The sequence below is a fragment of the Gastrolobium bilobum genome, unplaced genomic scaffold (assembly GCF_033153095.1).
Source record: "Gastrolobium bilobum isolate Gb01-03AN ecotype WA unplaced genomic scaffold, APGP_CSIRO_Gbil_v1 utg7600, whole genome shotgun sequence".
NCBI classification, from domain to species: Eukaryota; Viridiplantae; Streptophyta; class Magnoliopsida; order Fabales; family Fabaceae; genus Gastrolobium; species Gastrolobium bilobum.
Genome location: NW_026897674.1, coordinates 661,616 through 681,160, shown reverse-complemented (window position 1 = coordinate 681,160; position 19,545 = coordinate 661,616). Strand labels below are relative to the sequence as shown.

Here is a 19,545-nt window from a genome sequence, read left to right as displayed (position 1 = left end):
TTTGAAAAAAAAATACTAAGCAAATATAAAGGTTAGGAAACGACTTTGGTGTTGCTTTTTGGATGAAATTCACTGTTACAAAATACCACTTTAAATATGGTATTTTGAGATAATTAGAGAAGTGGAAAAACAGGTGAGAAGTTCCTCCCAAATATAAATTTTGTAAATTTAAATAATTTTTTTCGATAATATTTCGGCCAACCAAATATTTTTTTTTTTAAATTTTTCCATCAAAGTGACTTTCCTATTATTTCCCTAATAATTAAACTTTTCTGATAAAAAAAAGAGTAAATACCTTTTTGGTTCCTTAACAAAAATTACGGTCTCCACTTTAGTCCCTTACAAAAAAAATTAGTCAGTTGGTTCCTAACAACTAACAAATTTAAAATGGACCCATTTTAGTCCTTTTGAGGGACTAATATGGGTCTTTTTTGAAATTGTGAGGGACCATGATTTCAACTAAATGGGTCCACTTTAAATTTGTTAGGGACCTAGTGACTAATTTTTTTTTGTAAGAGACTAAAGAGAAAACCGCATTTTTTGTTAGGGATCAAAATGAGTATTTACTCTAAAAAAATTCTTCTCTGCCAAACAGTAGAAGTAATAAAAGTTGAATTTGAAACATCGAGAATTGTGGTATTTCTTGACTAGTTAACACTGGATGCATGAATTACCAAGATATAGTAGGCCCATTTTATGTTTCAGGATATATGGTTCTTCAGCCATTTTAAGCAAAGAAGAAAAGAAGACAGGTAAAGATTGATTGGTCTAAAGATTGTCTCAAAGATCTAATGTTCTCACTCCCTACCCACGTGGAAGAATACAGGTAACATAATAAGATATTAATGTGCAAATACAACGCACTATATTACAAGCTAATGGCACCGGCAAACATTATGAATAAAAAAGGAAACAAATTGATAAATGATTACCATCATGAGGTGAAGAGATTTGTTGAAAAGGAATAGCAAACACATGCTAACAGTTCAGGACTATTTCAATTTTTTCACCTAACTGAAAAATTGTAGAAGTAGGCATGCTGCAATATATTGGAAAAAATTTCAGTAATCATTATTTAAAAATTTATACACATAAAATTTAAAATTTTATCGTTTTCAACAAAAATTAATGAATGAACGAAGCTTATGGCTACAAAACAACTAAGCAAACTTACATCATAAGAAGTTAGAAACCAATTCAAAGAAAATACGGAATAGAGAAACATATTTAACGATTAGTATATTATTTAAAGATTATTTATTATTTTTAAAAAATTTAGAATCTTTTCTTATTTAAGAAATATGTTATTATTTTATAGATTTTATCTTTAATAAAGTGTATGTTCTTAAGAAAGTAAAATTATATTAAGATTTTTATTCAATTTGATTTGATTAGGATTTCATATTTCAGGTATTTAATTATAATTCATTCAGAATTTTATATTTAATTAAGATTTATTCAAAATTATTATTTTTGAGTTGTAAATAAGCTTTCTGTAATGCATACCTTTTAACAGAATTAAATAATATTAAAAAAATTCATTGAGTATTAAAAACCTTAGAGAGAAGAGAATTTATTTTGCTTTTAGAGAATTATACAACACTTATTGTTTTTTGTTTTTTGTTTTTTATTTTTGTACTTCCTTTTTTGTTAGGTGTTCTGATTGGTAAAGGATGTAATCTCTTGTATTTTGTTATTCCCCCGTGGCCCCATATGCTCATTACACATATTTTGGACCACGTGTCTATGTCTTATGACAAACTTTTCATGTCATGGCAAAATAATTTTTAATCGGGCCGTTTGGTTGAAGAAATTTTTTTATGAATAATAAAAAAATGTGATGAATAGGAAAATGGTTGGAATGTGAGTTTGGTAGGAAAATGTAAAAAAAGTTGTTTGGTTTGATAAAATTTTGATGGGAAAATTAAGTAACTTTTATGAAGTCTATGTTTGGGTGTAGGTAAAATATAGATGGGAAAAATAATTGATATCACAAATATAACCCTGTATTTAAATTTTTTTCAAATGCTGCCCTTAACCCGTTAAAGAGGAGGTATCCTTTGCCAAGCTCCAAATAAAAAAAAAACGACAAATCTAACACAAACGGCCAAAGATTTGTCGAGGTTTCCGGTGAGCAAAAGGAGCACCTCGTGTTTAGAATCCTCACAACCCACAAAGCCATTAAAATCTGTCCACATAGCATCGTCCGCCATAGTGTCCAGTTCATTAAGAAAAAACCTATAAATTAGAAGTTGTGGCACTTCATCCTCACTGTAGTCGGTTGCAATTTATCTGAGCTTTCATCCAGACTATTGGAAGAAAAAGAAGCTTCCAAAACAGATACAAGACTTGTCACTTGTTTTCCCCCGTACTGATAAGCTTCCAAGTCTTGCTCTTTTGGAAAGTGACCACCCTAACAAAGTCAACAAAGTCGATTTGGTAGGGGGCAAAGTGAGGGTACGCTCGTCTTTGTATAGAATCCAGTCTGAGCAATTAGGCGGCTTTTCTACAATATCACACTGCCATGGGATAAATTTCGCCGGCTAAATGAACACAAAACATATGCAACTTGGTTATGTAGGAAACTGATTTAGGTGGGTAAGTTTGAAAAAACCTTCAACTAAACATGGTAAGCTTAGATGCCCATTTCTCACTCCTCGATCAATCTCAACCAAACACTCTCTAACATTTTATTTTTGTGCAGTATTTTATTTTTGTGTTTTTTTATTTAATAAATGTGAGCCCACATAAGATGTGTTTATAGTATGAATTTTTTTTTCCTATTATATGAGAAAATTAAAACCATATATATATATATAGGGGAATGATCCATTTACAAATTTTTTTTACAAATTACAATAAGTATGATCGGTCATACACTCTTGATTGAAGTATGACCAGTCATACTTAGGGGGCGTTTGATAGAAGAGAAATATTTATTTATATGGGAACAATAGATTACTGGAATATAATAGGAAATGTATTTTGTTGGAATGTTACTAAAAAGTTATTTGGTATAGCCAAATTTTCTCGAAATTTTGTGGTTTATTTTACTGAGTGTGTGTTTGGTTGATTGTGAAATATTAATGAGAATATGAGGTTATTTTACGAAAATAACCCTACTTTTACTTTTTAATATTATATTATATTCAACGTTAAACATTCAATATTTATTATCGTAATCATTTGACGATAAACAGTAGATGAAGTCCATTTGCTACCAAAAAGTAGGGTTATTATTCTCCACAACATTTTGGTCCTATTTTACTTCCCGGACAAACCACTATTCCAACTTCTGGATGGAGATATTAGTACCACTTTTCATACATGAACTGCAAAAATCGAGCAACGTTGTTTCTCGAAAAAGTGTAATATTTTTGCTACCAAACGTGGTCTTCCAATTCTCAAGATTCAGCTTTTCAAGGAATCCAAAAAGAATCTGGGTATCAAACACCTCCTTAGTGTAATTTGTAAGAGTTTGTAAACAAAAAGTTTGTAAATATAACATTTCCTATAAATATATATATGGGTTTACATTTCTGCAGTTGTTGTAAGTGCAGCAATTAAATACTTGCCATATATATACTTGAAAACATTAAATACAGGGAATCGTAACCATACAAATGATGAAAGCATTAAATGTGGAGAATCATAACCATACACTTGTCGTTGCTGTACGTAAAACGGCTGTAGAAATAATTTTACCATATATATATATATATATATATATATATATATATATAAACAAGTATCAATCTATGGTTGTTTTGGACTTGTACTTGAATAATTTTGAGATTTTAATTATGCTAAACAAAGTCACACGTTACTATACATTATGTTAAACAATTACTCAAGTTACTATTAGGTATCATAACAATCTACATTTGTGCCAAACAACAGAAGTTTCATTCATTTATAAGTGCATTTCAATAATACTACCGTGAACAAATCAACAATTAAATCATCCTTTTTAACCCTCCCATGACACAAACTTTACATTGAAAATGCACCTCTAGGAAGCTTCAAACTCAATGTCCTTTTCAAATACACACAGCCACAAACAACACAGTTGTTACACACTTACACTCCATGAAACCATGCCATGGACTAGTATGTTCAAACTTATTTTCTCGATTTTTTTTAAACCGTTCGGTGTAAAGACAGAATCTTTTATTGTATTGATTCAAAATCCAATATTTTATTAAAATAATATAATTAGATGTGTATAAAAGAGATGTATGACTTGCACATAAGTGAATATGCGCCTATCATACATGACTTAGCAGGGTGTTTGACGGGTACGGTGTTTTTATTATTTAAAATTACGACATTGGTATTCGGTAGAGATAAATTACGGTTTGGGGTCTTTGAGTGCCGTGGGAGTACCCAGAGACTCTAAATGACGCCCCCCCTCCCAGCGGCACTTTTGCGTGAATTTTTTTATTTTTTTTCGGACATAGTGCCGCCCGCAGCCCCCATCGGCACTCAATAATAATATTTTATGAGTGCCGCCCACACCCCCCAACGGAATTGATACTATTTTGTTATTGTTATTTTTTATAAAGTGCCGGCCATCCCCGCTTAAACTAATATTGTATTTTTTTATATCCATTTTAGAGTGCCGCGCGGCCCCCCCCTTGGAACTCTGACAGCAGGCCCCAAGTGGCATATCCCCTACCGTTGATCCCCCAACCTTATCTTACTTTTTTCATCTCTGTGATCGCTTATTTATAGTAAAAATCCAGCCAGATCTACATTTTTCTCTATCTCTCTTTTTTGCCATTTGCAGCCTTCCTTGGATTTGTTGTTTTGCAGAGCACACCCATTGCAACAAATGCATTGAAAGCTCTCTTACAAAGGAAAACCACGGAGGCAAGTAAGAATCAACGTTACTTCTATCAATTTAAATCATTTAACTTTTTTTACTTATTTTAGTTAGATATTTGACACACAATATTACATTGGTGTTTCTTATTTTTTTTGTAATGTAATACGCCAGTAGTTTTTTTACTAACACAAGCAATTGCAATTAATTATATTTATATAGTTGTCTTTGGAAAGTAGTGTTTAATATGATACTTTATATTTTTATGATTTAATTTTTTTTTGGTTATCTGATTTAATTTAATTAATTTGTAAAAATGTTTAGGATTTCTTTTAATTAGAAATAGTTGTTATAAATTTTGAAATTAATTATTTTGTGTTATCCTAATAAGATGTGTATAATTAATAATATATAGAGATTTGAAAGAAATTAATTATATTTAGGGTTTTTGACATAATAAGTATTAATAATATAATTTAGAATAATAATGAATTGTTTATAATTTATTTATTTTTTTGGTTTAGATTGCTATAAATTATTTTGTGATATCCTAACATAGTCATGTTGTATAATTAATATATAGAAATTTTACTTAATAAAATATATTTTATGTTGATGTGTAATTAGATAATAAAATATATAAGTATTAATAAAATATATTTTATGTTGATCTCTTACATTGATGTGTAATGTTTCTCCTCTTGAAGTATCCACCAAAAGCTTACGCTCTGTAACTGTGTAGAGGTATAATCCTGCAATCACAGTAAACAAATGACATTATTAAAGTTTAATGGGAAAGACGGTAGTCACATGGGCAACAAGGTAATGATTCAGACAAAGTCACAAAAGATAGCCTCAGTTAACTACGTTTGATTTAAGATCAGTCCCGTGATTCTTTTAAGATTGGGTCTATACCTTTTATCCCTAAAGCTTATGAAGAAGATATGGCTTTGACCGCTGCACATCTAAAACTATATGGCACACGATGTTGATTTTTGTTTTTCGTTTTTTTTCCATCATGAAATCATAATGAGAAAGGGTCTGCAAAATTTTAGTATAAAACTTCTTTGTCTCGAGAAATTGATAAATATGCATATAAATAATGCAATACATAAATAACGGTTGAGAACTCAGAATGCTAGTTGATACTTTCTTTTGAGGAATAAAGGTATATTGCTACTTCTGGAGGATGTTTTGATTTATCTACAATACATAAAGAAAGGCTATTACATACTACATTTCATAAAAGATAGCTTAAAATGAAGTGATGGGCTTCATAATTTGTCATCCTATATTAAAAGAATGATTACCAAAACTAAAATAATTTAATCTATATAATCATATATGTTGGGGGAAGATACATGGTTGATTACCAAAGGGCACATAACATAAACGAAATGCAAGGAAATATGAAGTTGTCTAAATAAAAGTCACATACAGAAATAAAACAGAAACGCACTCCCAACTATATAATTCCATCTAGTTCAGGAGTCTCAAACTTAAAATGGCACCACACTAGAATATTATCTATCAGCACCAAAAACCACAATAAAATAAAGGGCAACAAAAATAATCCTTATGCTTCAATTTGGAACAGTACTAAGCCATTCACTACACCACCAGAACTTAAATAGATAAACGCTGCATCTAACTAAGTCATATTCCTCTTAGGCCATTCCAGTATACACAAAAATCTCCTAAATCATTATGGAATTGTATACGCATGGAGATTGAATATTCCAATTTTGAGTTTAGATTAAAGCTACACTTCCCATTAAAGCTCCAGCCCAAAAATTTGATCCTTATTTTGATTCTTACAGTTCCCATTAAAGCTACAGCCCAAAAATTTGATTCATGAAATTGATACCATAACCATAAATAAAGTATTTTAATCAAGAATGTACTTTATGTGATACACATAAATTTTAAACGAAATCGGAAAACAAATATAGCACCTAAGGAAAAATAATTATGTTTACTAATTCAAAATCAAACAAGATCCAGTCCACACACAAAAAATATTTTGAAAATACACAAAAATGATTGTTACATATACTTGTAGATCTAGGAAGAAAAATATATAAAGCAAATTACTTTTCAACTTCAAACTCAAGAAGAGTAACATCTCAAAGTGAGCAGTACCTGTGATTCTTCTGCGAAAGAAACTCACTGCTCTACAGGTGGCTCCGATGAACGGCAAAGGTGGTTGACGGTCTGTTGGTGGTTCACGGCGAAGGTGGACGAAGGAATGAGTGCTCCCTTTGTCCTCCGATCGGAGACCCACTCGATTCTGGCTCCTGCTCCTCTGTGCTCCTTTTCCTTTCAAACTCAGCTTCGCTTTCACTTCGACGAGTAGATCACATTAGCAGAAGTTGAGAGGAAAAGGTGAAATTTTTATCGATTTTAAAAACTCAGCAGCTTCATCTATTAATTTTTTCCATTCGAAGGAGAGGGGAAGGTGAAGCCTCTAAGCAAAAACCAAACCCTATTTGCAAATTGGGTAAATATAAATGCCACACACGACGCACCTAGAAATCATGAATAGGGAAAAAAAGCATGAAAATATAAAAAAGGTGAAGTAATTGAAATTGGGGGTTTAAAAAAAAAAAGTTATTACACACTTAATTAAAAACGTACGGACTTATTAGTACCGTAGGGGGGATTCTGCGGCACTCAAAAAAATTATTTTAATTAATGCCGTAGGGGGTCCATGCGGTACTTATTTAAATAAAAAAATTTTTATTGAGTGTCGTGGGGGGCAGTGAGCGGCACTCTATCCGAATAAAAAACAAAAAAATTTAACAAGAGTTCCGTGGGGAAGGGGTGGCGTCTTTTGGACACGCTGGGATCTCCCCGCGGCACTTAATGACCCCATACCGTAATTTCTCCTGTTGAGATACCAATTTCGTATATTTAATCCCAAACAGTACTAAAGTGGTCAAAGAGTCTGACTTAGCAACGCCCTCACGTGGCAATATATATTCGTTCATGCACCAATCAAATATCTTCCTGTGTATTATTATTAACACACATACATTTAAGGGGTTTATGTTTCGTAACGTCAGACTCCCAAATTCCTGCAGACACAATGTCTATGGAGTCCATAGTAGTTTTTTTTTTTTAAAAAAAAACTGATGTTATTTTCCATGTATACATAGAAAAAAAGATTTATGTTCCCGTAACATAATTTTTTAATTTTTTTATATATAATACATATCTCATTGTATTATTTTAATAAAATATTTAAATTTTGAATCATTCTTTTTTACATTACTTTCGTAAGTTGTCCAATAATCTCTATTGGTCTTGAATCATCTCACTTGCAATGAGAAATGGGTTCATCCAACAATTGGAAGAAACCACAGTTCCATACATCCTATTAACACAAGTAATCACACCATATTTCATAAATCTCACTAGTTAAATGCATGAATTTACTCTGTAATTTGATCATCTTCAAAACCTCCACCCAGGATTCTGTGGGGTTCTAAAGGTGTAGTTCACAACTGCAGTAAGATAGTTACCATATTCTTTTGACCGAAGCTCATCAGACATGTTACAACCTCCATTTCCACCTTCATTCATGGTCATCACTCTGCTCCTCGCACTGCACAAAGGACAGTGGACCACTGTACACTAAGGAATTTCAAGGACAAAGATGGATGACACCTAAAATATCCAAAATCAATAATAAAATTGTCATGTCACTCGGTCAGTGTCACCTACGCAAAGTCTTACACCGTGTTACAGCTTCCTTTAATGGCTGCAGGGACCTATTTGATAACATTTTCTCCTCAGAGACGTAAGGTTTGTTACTCGGTATTTTTTAAGATTATCCGGAAATTAAATTTTTTTAAAATTTTAATTATTAAATATTATCGTAAATTAAATATTTTTATTGTATTTTTGAAAATCGAGATTTTCAGATAATTTTTTTTTTAATCTACCAAACATCCGTTAAAAATTTTTTTGTTTGGGAATCAACTCGAAACATTATGTACAAGAATGAATAGATTATTAAGAGATCTATTAAACTCACGTTGCATGAAACAAAAATAAAATTGTAGAGTCCATTACTTTGAAAAAAATTTGTAACCTGTCAATCAAGAGCTAATCTAACAGTAAGAAAAAAGGTTGTAAAACATTTTGGTTGTAATTATAACTTTCTTTTATTTTCAATAGTACTCCTGTAATATGTATTTTTTTTACTAAAAATAAAGTTAAACGGGACTCATATGATTAATAATTAAATAGTAAATATAAGGATTGAATATCTTTTACATTTATATTGAGTTTTATAAAAATTATGTTGGAGCAAAAGTGAGTTTGTCATGTTATAGAAATTCGTTTTCCGCACCTAATTTTTTAATTTTGCTTCAAAAAATGTGAGCCCCACAAAATGTTATATTTGTAGAAAGTTTTTCTTTTTTCTTGGTGCAGGAATCAAGATCAACGCAAATCCCATTTATATTATAGGAAATAAAATTATATTTTACACATATAAAAATAATCCATACTTTTTTTTTTCTCTCTTCTTTTTATATGGATGCGTGGAAAATAATTTTATATCCTATAACATAAAAAAAAATGTCAAACCTTAAATATAAATAATTGAAAGGAAAATATTTTCTGTATTTGTGGTAAATTTTTTATATGTTACGTAAAGAAAAATAAGAGAGAAAAATCTATAAAGAAAGAGAACATGATAACTAATGAACCTATCTCGTTTTTCTCTCCGTTGACAGATAAAAAATTTCGGATACATAAAACATTGGAATAGTGGCCAAAGTGCCACGGTTGACAAAAAAAAAAACACCAAAACGTCGTCACGTCAACAGTAAATTTTGTTAAAATATCACGTGACATTTGCTATACTGTGTAGAGAAATATGTGTGCAAATAATTCGCTACACGGTATAGCGAAATATGCTGCGTCAGAATGCACAGAACCAAAAATGCCACGTGTGTCAGAAATGGTGTGTAGCGAAATTTTCCCTGTTTAACAAGTGGCATTTTTGGTTCTGATGTGACATATTTCACTACACCGTGTAGCGAATTATTTGCACACGTGTAGCAAAATATGTCACATCATATTTTGACAAAATTTACAATGTCACATTTTGATATTTTTTTTTTTTTTGCCAATAATGACACTTTGGCCACTGTTCTTAAAACATTTCCCCATAATTGAATAACTTTTTTTTTTATTTTAATACATGGATATAAAACTTAATTTACCCAGAATATAAACTAAAAGTGTCGGCTATTGTGTGTTGTTGTTACCTTGAACCTAAACCTACGCTACGGTATCTGTAATTGGGGAGAGTGAAAGAGAAGAGAGTGTGTTTGTGGCGATGACAGGGGCGTCTCCACCTCCTTCCGTCGCCGAAATCCGTTCTCTATTCCGTTCCCTTTTACGAGTCGCTCGCCAGTTCCCAGATTACAACATCAGGGAATACACTAAACGACGCACCATCGATGCGTTTCGTCAAAACTCCACCCTTTCCGACCCTTCTTCCGTTTCCTCAGCCTTCTCTCACGGCAAGTCTCAGCTTGAGGTCGCTAAACGACAGGCCGTTGTTTACTCTCTCTACGCCCCTCCTCTTCGGAGCATCATGGACCTTCAACAAAGGACCTCTTAATCACGGTAACTATACTCTCCCACTTCAATTTCACTCTTTTTTTTTTCAAAACCCATTAATGCCTTGATATCTAACAAGATAAAAATTCGTGGGTTTTCTATTTTATGGCTAATTATTGTGTGTAACTGGAGTTGCAACTCAGTTATCTTTCTCAAGACGTCTTTTTTAGGGTATGTTTGATAAAAGGGGTTTGGAGGTTGAATTTATTATTATTTTTAATTAAGAGAGTTATAAAATTGAGTAAGAGATGATTACAAGATTACTTGATAATTTCTTATTTTATTTTTGGAGTGAGAGTATTCATTTAAAATGAAATATTTAGGGTTTAGGGTTTACTTTTCATTCCTTTTCACTTCGAACTCCACCATCCATACATACCCTAAGTTGCAACCCTGCTTAATTTATATGGGTAGTCCTAATTATGTTATTCTATCGATGCATTCTGTTGTCTCTGTATTTGAATAATAGGAGGGAAACTTCTTTTTTAATTGCTATTTGGTGTTATATCCATCGAATCCTGGTTCAGAAACTTGTGGCATATGCACACACAGTAATCATGATTGCTGTTTGCTATAGAATATCAATAAAGTCTCAAGTTCCACATCATTTGAAATTTAATCCACCATATATTGCTGATAGCTCTGATACAGTTGTCGAAACTTCTTATAATCATATTATTATGCCTTATATTTGCAAGTGAATTAATAACATTATCATGTGTGACAATTCCCTAGCTAGTAATAGCATAGGCTGATTATCGTGGTGCATAATATCATCTTTATAATTTGATCATATACAGGAGAGTGCACGAAAGAGATTGAAAACAGGTTAAGTGGGGCTGGTTTTTTGGTCTGCAAAACCATGGAAAATGTAAGGAAACGTTATAACGATATTAGAATTAGATCCCTTTTTATAGGATAAAACTCCTCTTGTTATAAAGAAGTTCCCAGAACTCTATAATGACGGAAGTTAGGTAAAGTGCTGTTAGCGTAATATGAACAGTAAGTTAATGTTCATTTGACAAATTGCTTCTGCATCATATGTGCTTTTCAATTTGCTAGTATGAGGCTTTATTAACTCCTTAATGATTGGAATTACCGCAGGTGTTGAGTATGACTCTTATTGTTCTGTTGAGAGGACAAATTAGAAATTTGTGTTTCCTTACTCCGCATTCATCTGTTATGGAACTGGCGACGAAGTGCAAATCTTTTGAGGTCTCAACTTTCTCTAGGAAAGCAATAATTGCTCTTTATCATCCGACACTCTTTTTTTGGAGGACAAGTTTATGTATGTGTTTTTAAAAATTGAGTGGCACTCCCTAATAATGAATGCAAAACAGGTGTTAAGTTGTTAGAATAATTTAGTTGGTCTGTCTGTAAACTCGGCAATTTTATTTAATTTTTGAGATGATGATGATGATGTTCTCCTTCACCATAATAATTTGATGATGTTGATTTATTTGCTCTGTTGATAAGGCTGGATTATTCTGGTTTGTCGTTTACATTGAACAAGGAATATCACTCTAAGATTTCCACATTCCATTCAACTTAAATGAAGCAAGTAATATATATCTTTTGGGTGGAGAGTGTAGTTCTTATCGAGAAGATATCATGTGATTGTGAGATTGTGACAAGGAAAATCAAAGCAGAAATCGTGGACCGTGATTCCCTCTTTCCCGTGCCAACCCTGTAAATGGGGATTGCAATTGCAAATACTCTAAACCAGAATATCCATCAATATCATATAATTCACAAATTAGCACATTTTATCTGCAAATATATGTGTAGTAAAAGTAAAATGTCACACAGTGATATAAAAAACATTTCGAGTGAAGAATTTTATGGTTGATAGGCTGGGAAGTCTACACACTGAAGAATTTTAAGCATGGCAGAGCATTGGCAACGGTATTCTTTTGCTACATCATTAGCAACACTTTAGGACAATCTTTTTTCGCAAAAGAACATAGTATGACCATGGGACTTAGTGTTTCTTCAAAGATCGCAGATAGTCATATTAGGTAATAATCTTGGTTCCTTCTTAATTCTCGTAATTTTCTCATAACCCCAGTTTCCAATTTTGAAGATGACTTCAAGAAGGATTGCACAAGTCACAAGAACCCTTTTCTCTTTAGTATAAATTTCTGTGTTTCTTTCAACTGTCCAACATTCCTACAATCTCAAAGCAATACTATTCCTGCATTTTAGTTTTTGTTGATATAGGTTCAAGGATACCGATCAAAAACTTTCATCAGTTAAATGTATTAGTCAGTTAGAGATTGTCCACGGTAAAATAATTCTTCAATTTTCTTCAGTTAGCCATTGTCAATTAGACATTGAGCCATTCTTACGTCAAATTTCTCATCCTCCATTTTCTTTTCTTTCGTGTAGCAAAATTATGTGAGGGGTTAGCTCGATGGCTTTGGCATTTCAAGTGTGTCATGTAAGCAAAATAATGTCGTGAAGTTCTTTTTTCCTTTTCGTTCATTTTGTTTTTTTCCTTTTCTGTTTTTGGCATTGTTTCGGAGTAGTTATTTGTGGTGTTTTTCATGAGATATTCTCATTCTAAAACGTACCTTTTGACTATTTAGCAGCAAGTCAGTTGAGGAACTAGCAATAGCATGAGACTTCTATCACAGATGACATCAGGCAGATGTTCAATATGGCCAAATGGCTTCTTATTTTTCAAATAAATTATGAAATCACATTGCCTTCTTACTGATTTCTCCCATACGATCCATGGCATCAATCATCCTTTTATTTTCACATTGAGCCTAAGATGGTGCAGTGCATGTTGGGAAATTCCTGTAGAATTGTTTGAAGCAGGAAATTTTTCTTTGAAGTGTTTGTTTCAAATGCAAGTATTTGTTGCTTGATGACTACTATATCTCATATCAGCTCCATGGCTCAATGTTTTTATATGGTTCCATTAACTTTTTGTAAGGCTAGTAAGCCTATTTCCCTGGTTAAAGTCAATCAGCCGGAAAGCAATGTACATGTCACTACTACTAACATTAAGAAAACAAATGAAATTCCTTCAAAGAATGTTGGGGAACAGCTGATAGTCTCACACTAGTAAACAACAACTGAAGTGGAGCATTACAAGTCCATTTACAGAACCAACGACCAATTAGACACTCAAAAGTTCTCTACCAAATCTGGAGTCCCATCAAATACTCCTAGAATACAATTAAACAAAGCAAATCAAAAGTAAACTAAGTCTTACATGATCGTGATATGACCTTTCACGTCAAAATTTTCACACCTTTACTCTTCTTTAAATCAGTTCTGTTTTCCATCTTAATAGGCATTGGAGCAGAGAACAGAAGCTTCTCTTCGTGAGCCTGAAGCTGCCCTTTCACTTTATTTCTGCCATCATATTTGAAATCCCTTCTAGAGTTCCTTTCCCCACTGCTATGTGATGATCCTCCACTGTCTACAACCAGGACTTCCTCATCATCTTCAGCACCCTGAGAAGAATCCACAACATCTTCAACTGCACAATTGACATCCTCCAAAACCTCTCCTTGGTCATCACTAGATGAATTTCCATCCGAGCAAGTCACATTTCCACTTAGATCCGGTTCACAAGTGCTGCTGTTATAAACCTCACAAATATTCCCATTCTCTGCAAATCTCACACTTTTCTTCACTCTAGGTTGAACTCCTTGCCTTTGAACAAAGACCCCATTTTTGTTTAGGGAAACCTCATCCCTTCTACCAATCAAAACATTAGTTATTCCATCGTCATGATTAATACCCTCCTCGGGCTCCGAATCTTCTTCATCATTTGCAGAAACCTTAAACAATCTGCTAATCTTCTCAACCCTGCCCCTCAAATTCTGCAACAGCTTTCTCTTTTCTTCATCACCTGAATTTCTGGGCTTGTGAACTTTCTGAACAGACCTTGCATTCTTTGCTGCTTTGACATAAAGCACACGTTTTTTTGCAGCAACCTCTTCTATGGAGTCTAAAAACTGAACCAAATCTCTACTTATCGACCTTTTCCCCTCCACAATCATTGGATCACAACCCTAGAACCAAAATCAAAAAAAAAAAAATCAGGTTTAAAAAAAGAGAGAAAATTCCACAAAATAAAAATAAAATCACAAGATTAGATCACCTGAATGGAATCAAGTTCAAGGAGCAAGTCCATGGCTTTGAGAGAGAGAGCTGCGAAATCGATGTGGGTGTGGTTGGAAAAGGAGGATTTGAGAGCGTTGAAGGTGGACTTGATGAAAGCGAGGTGCTTGAGGTGCCTTAGGGTTCTTGATCTGCGAACGAGGAAGGAACGAAAATGGGTTTGGATTATGCGTGCAGCAGCGTCCCGTAGAGAGTGGCGCGTGTGATGGTTGAGAGAGGATTCAAGGGATTCGATGCGGTGTAGGAGGGAGGAGATTGTAGAATGGGTTTGGTTTTGGTGTTGGTGTTGGGGTTGGGGTTGAAGGTGATTGTTTTGAGTGAAAAGGTTGTGATGAGTGTGAGATTTGGTGTAATGGGGGAAGAGTTGAGAGGGAATAGGGTGTGGTTGAGATAGGAGTGAGGCAATGGCTTGTACAAGGTGATCCTGTGGTGGTGGTGGTGGTGGTGGTGGACATGGGTGGTGGGGTGAAGTGCTGCAACAAGTGTAAGAAGGGTTGCAGCAGCAGTGGGTGGAAGGAGGCGGAGCTTGGTGGGGGTGGGGGTGGTGGTGGTTGTGAGAGGCCATTCAGTGTGTCTGAGCCCTCAACTTTCTCAATGGACAGTGAGTGACTGGGTGAGAGGGTGGTGATTTTGGTTTTGGTTTTGGACTTTTGTTAAGTACCTTAGTTACTTGATGTTAAGACATAATAAAAAAAACATTCTTTTGGTTTTTCAGATCTGGCATGATAGTTTAAATTTTGAATGGATTAGTGCACATAAAATGAATTATATCTAAAAAAAATAAAATTAAGTTCATGTATTTTTAAAATAAATGAGTAAAAAGTATATACATGCATATGCATTTTTAAATTTTAATAAGTTAAATTTGTTTGATGAAATGGAGGCTAGTGGAACCAGCAACATGAAGTTTCCAGAGTGAAAGGATGCATACTGGTTGGAGTAGACAACGGTGCTAAGGCTCATGCAGTTGTTAAATTTATGTAAGATGGAGCTGAGGGAAAGGTTTGCCTCAATACCCATGTTACGAATTTTATCTACCATGGAAAATTGATATAATTAATGACATTATGGTTGGGACATATCACAAATTTTCCAACCTAGGAGTTTCAAAATGTTGGTCATTTTTAAAGGAAATATTTCTCAAATAAAGTTCTGAGCAATGAGCATATTGTCTGTATTATCCTACATCACCTCTTTGCTTCACATGCTAGCCACTGGAGTTGTAAGTTATTTTCACGGGAGAATGTACATTTTCATCTTCATTATAAGCATCTTCATTATAAATATTTTCACGGGAGAATGTTCACATTGTTATGCTTATGCAAGTCTTATTTAGCAATTGTATTCATTTGATGCTAATACTAGCCGACTTATCAATGAAACTAATACTTTGCCTTGTTAAGGAAGAGGAAAGATATTCTTACTACTCTATTTTTTCACTACCAATCTAATATAACTATATGCTTTGAGAAGTATATTAAATTTTTTCTTTCTTTTTTAATAAACTTTTCAAAAATTATCGACTGAAAAATGAGATCCAACAAATAAAAAATGAAAGTCGAAAAATGAGATAGTAAAAATATTCTACCTCATTAAGGAAATAGATTGCTTTAGCATTCATTTGCCTTATCGATGACAAGAACGAAATAGATTGCCGAAAACAAAACTAATACAAATACGTCTAAAACTTGTAATTTATTTACAAATGTCTTAAGATAAAAATATAAGACAGGCAATTGTTTTAAAATCCATATCCCCAGAAGAAAAAACTTACTTTTATTTGGTGAAGTACATGAGAAAAACTTGTGGCATTGCAAGATTTTGCTCTTCCAGAGACAACTGAAGGTCTGATGCATCTCATTTGCTCAAACAATGCAAAAGTGTATATACTATATACTCAACCAACTGTCATATAAAACTAAAAATTAAGCAACGGATATTCTATTAAAATGCTGAGTGGAGATGTTAAAACAATGTCACAAAAAGAAAAGTAATGTTCCTTAAGAAATAAAAGGGAAAAATTCAACTGGTATTGGATCGTGTATGGTCAGATGCTTTCTTCACCATGGCAGCATGCTTTTGCCCTGAAAGATGATAATTATAAACCGTCTCACTATTACACACGACGTTACATATAGCACATATTCTAACTGCTTCAGCTGCTGCCCCCCCTTCAAGAACCTTTTTCTTCTTTTTCTCCAAATCCTCTGGAGTTTCAACTGTTTTCCTCTTACTCTTCTGCCCACTGTCAGATTTGCTCTTGTCATTATGTACTTGTGGTCCTATAACAGGATTAGATGACCCAGATGGATGAACTTGAGTTGGTTTCAATGATTCTCTTAGTTTCTCCAAGTTCTTCTTGTGCTTCTTTCCTAATTTATGCTGGTCCAGTACATCCTTACTGGTGCAATCTATCTTGCAAACTTCACAATATGCAGATTGCACAATCTTAGTTTTAGCTTTCTTTAGGTGTTTCTTCCATATTCCATTGCCATGAGGTTTAGTTGTCGTATTTGTCCACAATGTGGAGTTAGGATTTGCAAAAGCCAGTTGTTCCGAGCCATCTGATGGTACAGAGATGCCCTGCAATGCATGATTATATGGATTTATTTCCAACTCATGATAGATAATACACAATGCAATTAAAAATTAGATAATACATACAATGTTCATCACATTCCGTTCTGTTGCTGAGTTTCACTGTTCCTTTCTCTTTCCACGGAGCATACAGAACTTACATACACCCCTTATATGAATTTAAATATACTATTTAAATCCTCAACCAAAGAATTGATAAAATATACCAAGAGTCCAGCCAAGGTTTTTTTAACCTCTGTGAAGCACTTATGTTAGCTGCCAGATTTTAATATATGCTGAACGTAGAGGAAATTACTTAAATTATTAAAGATAATACACATAATCAATTTTTACTATGATGCTCCAAAAAGTAAAGGCAGAAAGATTTATCAGTGTAATAAGTTACTAGTAGTCTATTACAATCCAAGTAGTGAGAACTGAGAATTCAAAATATTGGCAACATTGCAACATTGTTTTTCTACTTTGAATAAAAATCCATGTTTCTCCTTAGCATCAAGGAAGAAGAAAATTTGAGGTAAAAAACAACTGGAAGGAAAAAGTTAGGAACATATTTTAAAATACAATGGCTCAATAAAATCATTAAACTAGGCAATTTTCAATTGGACTACAGTATCCACAGAAATCTATTTGAGTTCATACACCATTTGACACACATTAAGAACAAAGAAAATCAATTATCATTTAAAATATCTCAATTTTCCACAACACTTTAGCTAGTTGCCAGTAAACGAGAACATTATCATAAGTGATGTCTTCAATTTCAATTTTTAACTACTTTCTTAAGCACAGTTCTAATCCCTACCTAACCTCTACAATTGCAATCAGAAAACAGCATCAATAATCAGTCCTGAAATTATGAAGAATCAAACTGAAGCACATACATTCCACCATTCCCTCTGCATTCCAAACCTATGAATTTAAAACCCTTTCCCTATCATAATCACCATTCACCATCATTTCCAACAATACACCACCAAAAAATAAAAATAAAAATAAAAATTGAAACTTTTATGTTAAAAAGAAACACCCACTTACAGCTCCATGGCTAACAGGGTTTGCACCATACTGCCTAACAGCCTCCCTAGCAGCCCAATTCTGGGTATTGGGATCCAAGTAGTACCCAGAAGATGCCACCAACGAGCTCGAATCAACCACATGGCTGTGAGTGTGACCATACAAGAAATTGGGAAGGCCTTCATGACCCAGATGAGTAATGATATTAGGATTGGAGTTCAATGGGGCATAGGAATCAACCCCAGGAGGGTTGAGCCCTGGTTCCAGAAGAGTGCCACCATGGGTTACAAGAGAAGATTGAGGGATAGATGAAGAAGGGTTAGGGTTTTGAGGGTAAGAGGGATACTGGGTAGTGAAAGATGATGGTTGAGGATACGATGAGGGTACAGAAGGTGGGTAAGAGGATAGTGGGGTTTGGTTTTGCTGTGATTCAGGCCAAGTTGTGTAGTCCATGGTTATGGCTATATGGTTTTCAATGACATAAACAATACAAAGGGTACTTGAAGAATGTGTTGAAGAAAAAAGAGACACCGGAGAGAGACAAACAACAGCACATGGAGGATGCATACATCTTGAGAGTGGGAAATGCTAATAATTTTATATATATTGAGATAAAATATTCTAACAATCAATTAGTTTACTATCAATCTTATTATCAATTAATTTTATCGTTAGATCGATTACATATTTAATATGAAAGCATTAAATATGATAAATCATAACTATACAAAGGTGAAAATAAATATAAAGTATTAAATATGGAACAAAGATATAAATAAATATAATCATTGGATCCACATAATAATCTAACGGTGAAATTGATTGGTAGTAACATTATTAATAATGGTGAAATTGATTGGCAGTAACATTGTTAATAATGGTTGTTACAATATTCTTTTCTTATCTATTTTAATATATTTTTTTTATTAATTTATTTTTATATAATGTATGATTATGATTATCTTGTATGACCGTATTGTATTGTATTTTGTGAAAAACTTTATTTTCACTCATTGTTATTTTATTTTTTACCATTTGATAACCAAGCAAGCACGTGTCGGACACGGACACGGTCCGACACGCAGTCAACATTTGAGAACACGCGATCAACTCTTTGACACATTTTTTGATACGCAGTCAACTTTTTTTGACACGCGGTCAACACTCCGATACGTTTTTTTTTAATCTTAATTTTATTTTATTAACTACATATAAAAAAATTAATTTATAAATTACTTTTTTATATTATTATATTTGACATAAAAAATTAACAAAGTACGAAAAATTATTTTTATTTATATTTATGTTATGAAATTTAAATATTTGAT

The 19,545-nt window shown here is 33.2% G+C and overlaps 3 protein-coding genes across 3 annotated transcripts; 1 reads left to right on the top strand and 2 right to left on the bottom strand.

Moving 5' to 3' along the window:
* Window positions 1-10,091: 10,091 nt before the first annotated feature.
* LOC133309221 (uncharacterized) lies at window positions 10,092-11,738 on the top strand. Its single transcript, XM_061509979.1, has 2 exons — window positions 10,092-10,471; window positions 11,570-11,738. Exon 1 carries the CDS (start codon window positions 10,179-10,181, stop codon window positions 10,464-10,466), a length of 288 nt encoding a protein of 95 aa, XP_061365963.1. The 5' UTR covers window positions 10,092-10,178; the 3' UTR covers window positions 10,467-10,471; window positions 11,570-11,738.
* Window positions 11,739-13,513: 1,775 nt separating this feature from the next.
* LOC133309225 (BAG family molecular chaperone regulator 8, chloroplastic) lies at window positions 13,514-15,272 on the bottom strand. The gene is made up of 2 exons (XM_061509982.1): window positions 14,586-15,272; window positions 13,514-14,496 (listed from the first exon to the last, which is right to left on the bottom strand). The coding sequence occupies exons 1-2, from the start codon at window positions 15,168-15,170 to the stop codon at window positions 13,708-13,710; spliced, it is 1,374 nt and encodes a 457-aa protein (XP_061365966.1). The 5' UTR covers window positions 15,171-15,272; the 3' UTR covers window positions 13,514-13,707.
* A 1,163-nt stretch (window positions 15,273-16,435) lies between these two features.
* Window positions 16,436-18,762, bottom strand: LOC133309223 (uncharacterized). The gene is made up of 2 exons (XM_061509980.1): window positions 18,239-18,762; window positions 16,436-17,188 (listed from the first exon to the last, which is right to left on the bottom strand). The coding sequence occupies exons 1-2, from the start codon at window positions 18,668-18,670 to the stop codon at window positions 16,628-16,630; spliced, it is 993 nt and encodes a 330-aa protein (XP_061365964.1). The 5' UTR covers window positions 18,671-18,762; the 3' UTR covers window positions 16,436-16,627.
* Between the last annotated feature and the right edge of the window lie 783 nt (window positions 18,763-19,545).